Raw genomic sequence first — 6000 nt, forward strand, 5'->3', positions numbered from 1 at the left:
TATATATGACAGAGCCCAGCTACTATAACAAATATATTTTTCCATTATACATTAATAAATTGGAAACCTAATTTATAAATCAGCCTCTTCTGAGTTTGGTTAATGTGAATCGGTCCCTAAAAGCTTGATTACCCCTTGATGAATCTATAGTCAAATTTCCAAACCTACAGAGTTAAGGGAAACTGGAACATGGTGATCTTGCCAAGGTACAGCCTCACAAAAAGTCTAGTTGAATTAATCAGCTAGATCCTCTCTACCCATCTTAATTACAATCAAAGGTTCAGTCCATTTGAACTTGACCTTATATTCTTGGCTTTCACTTTTCAGCAAAATATTAGCAAAGAAAACATATCAGGCAAATTTTCAGAGTGAACAAAATCTTAAGCAAAGAATGTTTCATAAATGAATAATATATGCAACAGATGGACTTAACAGCTTTGATTTTTTTCCCTTCTGTTTTCTGAAAAACATACACTGCCAACAATTCCATCCTATAGCACCAACATAATTTTCTTAATTTTTCAAAACAGTTCTCAGCATTTGAGTCAAAGAATCACAGTTCACTGGAAATAAGTTTTATTCATTAGAAATACAATCATCTGCAGAGATATGCAAATATTCTACACAAAATTTAAGCTAAGAATTATGTACCTTTTTCTCTTTTTAGGTTCTTCACTGTGCTCATCATCACTAAAATCAGAGTCATAGGTTCCATGACCATGTATCTGAAAAGAAAAGAAGTTGTTAACTTGTAACCTTGCTTCAAGAAATCGACTATAAATCATTTTATAATAAGAACTAACATTTGAAACAGTACCCCAAATTATATAAAAGTTAGCTTGAGATAATTTTTATAGAATAAATTTAATATCTAGTCAAGACATGACAAGATGGCACAAAAAATAGAGCGATGGCCCTAAAACCAAAAGACATGGTTTCAAATCTATCCTGAGTCACTTACCAGCTATGTGACCTGGGGCAAGTTACCTAGTCTCTCCTTGCCTCAGTTTCCTAATCTGTAAAATAGGCAACTGCTTTTTAGGGCTGCTGTAAGGATAAAATAACATTTGTAAAACTCTGCAAAACCTTAAAGCTCTTTATAAATTATAGCTATTATTATTATGTGATATAATTATAACAAGGTTCTTATATAAATTGTGGAGATCACATTCATTGCTTTATTATCATATTATCTATACTAAAACTTTTTTCACAAAATAAGGTAATATTACTCATATTAGGAATATATAGGTTATAGTATATTGCCAATGACAAATAGCACATGTGAAGCAGTCTTTAAAAAGGCATGTCTGGGAAATTTGGCTTATTAGATAAGAGTAATGGGTTTGGGAGTCAAGAAGATTAGAGCTCTGTGTAATTAGAATCTGGTACCCTAAAAACTACAATTCCCAACACCCTACTCTCCTCATATTATATACTGAAGTAGGAAGGATATAAATTTGGTGTACCCCACTTCTAACTCTCTTGGTTTCCTGTCAGGGCTTTTTAAATTGCGGAGCAGGCTTTTTAAACAGGCAAGGAGAACTTAGTCACGTGGTCTTAATTTTGTTAAATAATTAGGTTTTTTTTACTTCTATTTCCCTTTTATTCCTTCTACCTCAAGTGATTATTAATAAACTTTATAAAATCAATATTTAGAATTTCTGGATATTAATTTAAGTCTTACAGCTCAAATCCAACCTCAGATATTTAGAAACTGTACAACCCTGAACAAGTCCTTAACCTCTCTGTTTCCTCAGCTTTAAAATAGGGATAATAATAATAACACTTTTCTCCTAGGGCTGTGGTAAGGATAAAACTAAATCATAAACATAAGGTACTTTGTAAACTTTGTAAACATTAAAGTGCTATATAAATATTAGCTTTTATTATTCTTATTATTACATGGGTAGGTCAAGATGGATAAGCCACATAATCTATTGCTACCAATGAAATGTAAAGAGGTCTAGAGGAAAGCCAAATGAACTTGAAGTGAGATCCCTCTGGTGGATTTATAAACAAACTAGAGCTGCACCACATGTGAGAAGGCTGGGTCAGGTTGTGGCTTATACCACAGGAAATAACTCTTCTGAGTGAAATTAGTGAGATCCACTCAAGTGCTCAGGTTAAAATATGAGCATTATTGTCATAGGGTCTAGATTCTAGGGGTAGCTAGGTGGGCCTGGAATCAGGGAGACTAGAGGTCAAATTCTAAGATATTTCTTAGTTGTATGTGTCACTTAGCTCTGGGCAAGTCATTTAACCTGTTTGCCTCAATTTCCTCATCTGTAAAGTGAGCTGGAGAAGGAAATGACAAACCACTCCAGTATCTTGCCAAGAAAACTCCAAATGGGATCATGAAGTTGAACACTGCTAAGATGACTGAAAAGCAACAAAGATGACTGAAAAACTTCTAGAGACTGAAGGTTCTTGAGATATTTAATTTAATAGCTCAGTCTTTTCTATATCCTAGTCCCCTTTGGCAGTCTACTGAAACCTATGGACCCATTTTCAAAACAATAATTTTAAATGCATAAAATAAAAGAGTGCCTGAAAATTATATTAAAATAAAGATGTATTTTTTTCTCATCTAAGTTTATAAATCACCCCCCAAATTTAAAAACCCCTAATCTAATTCAACAAGTCATTTAGTAAATGAAGGAAATGAGGCCCAGGTAAATGGAAGTGACTTGCAGGTGAGGAAAACTAAAGCTCAGAGAGAAAAAGTCACTGACTCCACCACACAGTAAATGTCAAAGATAAGACTTCAACTCATTTCCTGATTTAGGGCACTCTGTTACTTTACAACCAGTGGAAGGATAGATTCGTCATTTAACTTCTCTGAGGCTCAATTTCTACTTCTGTAAAATGAGAAGTTTGGAGTAGATATTCTAGGAAGAAACCATTCTAAATCCTATGACTCCAAATTCTGTACTTTGATATTTACATGACAAAGCACCAAGTCAAATTCTTTTGCAATAAATACTATAAAGTGACCAAGTGGTCAGAGCACTGAGCCTGGAGTCAGGAAGACCTGAAATTCAAATCTAGTCTTAGACACTTATTAGCTGTGTGACCCTGGACAAGTCACTCAACCCTGCTTGCCTCAGTTCCTCATCTGTTAAATTAACTGGAGAAGGAAATGGCAAACCACTCCAGTGTCTTTGCCAAGAAAATCCCAAATGGTGTCACAGAGTCTGAAATACCTGAACAAAAACAACCATACAGCCCTTTCTATTTTTTTTTTAACTTTTTAGTGGGAAAGTAACCACTACTGGAAACACATTCTCAAACTTGAAAGAACTGAGAACAAATGAATAAAGCCTGGTTCCTCTAAACAAAGTAATAGCAAGAGTAACATGTCAATGAGGCATTGTCTCCCGGCTTCCATGTCTTTCCTCCTTCCCCTTGCTGTTCCTATGCCATTTTGCCCCTTAGCATCCGTACATTACTTTAAGGTTGAGCTTATATGTTATATTTATAAGAAATCCTTCCTTATTCCTTGGTTGTTTCTTTCTCTTTCCTGCCTCCTCAAATTCTCATTTAAACTACTTCCGGTTAGCCAGTCGAGAACCGCTCTGGTATCCTTGCAGGTGCTCCAACACCAACCCTGCCTCCACCTCCCTTTGCATTGGATATCCCCGAGTTTAAGAATGCTCTGCCCCTTCCCCTCCACCTCTTGGTCTCCCCAAGCTGCTAAAGCCTTCCCCTACTCTCTGGAGCTCTCATATCCCTGCAGTTGTAGATTGTCACCATGAGGATGCACGCCCCTGCCCCCAACCAGTTTGTGGCTGTTCGGGTTATCCCCAGTGTTAGGTGCATTATAAGCATCTCATAAGACTAGAAACCAGGCCGGCCTTCCATTCATGACGTCACCGCCTTTCAAACGAGTTAGTGCTTCTCTGTTTACACACAGTCTGCCTCCCCCACACCAAAAAAGTTAGGGGAAGCTCCAAGAAGGCAGGCGGGGGTTCAAGGATCTCGCACAACACCGAAAGCATCCCTAGGGTGCCCGCCTCTATGGATTTTGCATTAATTTCACTGAGGTGGGTGGGTGCCGGCCTCTGCGGGACAATGTGTGGGAAGCGGGGAGGTAATGAGAGAGGAGCTCCGACCCCAGCCTAACCTCAGCTGCTCTCCCCCAACCTTGACGGCTTCACGTCCCCACTTCCAGGAGCCCTAGACTATATGAAGCTTCCAGGCCCAGTGGTCCGCCCAGGAGCCGCCCCCATCCTCTCCGCCCGCAGCTTGTGCCCGCACCCCACCCCCGGCCTCTTCCCTCCCCGCCCCCAAAACTGCAGCGACCACGCACCGCCTGAGAGAGCCGCTGCTGGGCCGGCTTCATGGTCGGCAGCCGCACTGACTCACGGGAACTGCCTCTGCAACCTCTCTCTCTTCCGAGCCCCGGATCTCTAGGGCTTCTTCCGCTCTCCTCCGCTGGTGCTACCGGGGAAAAGTACCGGCTCCGGCACCGGCTCCGGCTCCGGCTCCGTGTCCTGCGAAAGAATAGCCGCTGCGTCCTGCCGCCTGAAGAGACCGGTCGGAAACTAGAGTCCCGGAAGAGACGGACTCAAGCTCTCGCGAACACCAAGAAGCGAACGTTGTTTAGCGCACCGCAGCAGCCCCGTGTGCCCTTCAGCGGCTCACGGCCTGGAAGGATGCTTCAGATTAGAAAAGTCCTTTTTAGAACCTAGTACTTAAAATAACTTTAGCCCTGATGGATATAAGCGGACACAACTACGGTTCCGTATTACCCTCCTTCCCATCAATCCTCCCCTATTTCCTCTTCCCCCTCCCCTCTCCCTTCTTCCCCCTTTGTCTACCCCTCCCTTCCCTTTCTTCCTTCTCTCCTTTCCCTACCTCTCCTCCCTCCTTATACTCCCCCCTCCCCGTTTTCTGCAACCTGTTGAAGCATAAACTGAAATAATTGCCGCAGTGGGGGAAAGGGGGTGTTTTTTGCAAGTAAGGAGCACTACAATAAAAGAACTTTGAGAGGGATTTGTAAAGCCTTGCATTTAATAGATACTTAATAAATGCTTGTTAACCGTTATATTCTGTCCCCCCCCCCAAATGTTCCATCAAATTATGTTTCTTATTGTTTTTAGGTGTATGATAAGCCCTACTTCCCTATTTGCTTCTCGGAGGAGAGGCTGTGAGCTCTCCTATTTACTTGAAATTTTCTTGATTTAGTTTATAATTTTTTATTTGTTCAGTCGTTTCAGGCATGTCCCCCTCTTCGTGACCTCATTTAGGGTCTTCTTTACAAAGATACTGGAGTGGTTTGCCATCTCCTTCTCCAGCTCAATTTACAGATGAGGAAACTGAGGCCAACAGGGTAAAGTGACTTGCCCAGGGTTTTATAGCTACTAAGTGACTGAGACTACATTTGAACTTGGGTCTTCCAGACTCTAGGCCTAGCACTACTACTTCCACCTAACTGCCCCAAATAATAATAATAACAGCTAACATTCTTATAGAGCTTACCATATGCTCTTTTCAATTACTCTACATGGTAGATGCTATTATTATTACCATTTTATGATTAGGGAAACTGAACCAAACGGATTAAGTGACTTGCCTCAGGTTACACAACTTGTATGTGTCTGAAGTTGGGTTTGAATTTAGCCCTTCCTGGTACTGTGCACTACCTAGCTTCCCCTTTATAGTAAGAAGACTGCATAGAAATCCTGTTGTCAAATTCATAGATGACAAAACTTGGAGGAATAATTAATATCTTGGATGACAATTCGCTTCTAAAAAGACCTTGACACGTTAGAACAATAGACTAAAACTAATTCGATGAAATTTAATAGGGTCCTTATGAAGAAATTACACTAATGTCTTCATGATGTGAAAGTGGTCTAGGGTTCTCAAAGGCTGTGCCAGTGAAGTGTAAGCTCTGACAGAATGGAGTGTATAACTACCATTTGAGGACACTGTGTCTCCCATCTTGTTTAATTTACACTGACTCCTCAATGCCGGGAATTCTTTCCACAAAAA

General features: G+C 40.5%; 1 protein-coding gene across 1 annotated transcript in view; it reads right to left on the bottom strand.

Moving 5' to 3' along the window:
* LOC123236333 (protein FRA10AC1) overlaps positions 1-4796 on the bottom strand; it is a 51636-nt gene extending 46840 nt beyond the window's left edge. Inside the window, exons 1-2 of the mRNA XM_044662637.1 lie at positions 4313-4796; positions 652-725 (exon numbers count right to left, since the gene is read on the bottom strand). Coding sequence (XP_044518572.1) covers positions 652-725; positions 4313-4345 — 107 coding nt within the window. The 5' untranslated portion in view covers positions 4346-4796. The remainder of the gene's footprint in view (positions 1-651; positions 726-4312) is intronic.
* Between the last annotated feature and the right edge of the window lie 1204 nt (positions 4797-6000).

This window comes from Gracilinanus agilis, chromosome 2 (genome assembly GCF_016433145.1).
Source record: "Gracilinanus agilis isolate LMUSP501 chromosome 2, AgileGrace, whole genome shotgun sequence".
In the NCBI taxonomy this organism is placed as follows: domain Eukaryota; kingdom Metazoa; phylum Chordata; class Mammalia; order Didelphimorphia; family Didelphidae; genus Gracilinanus; species Gracilinanus agilis.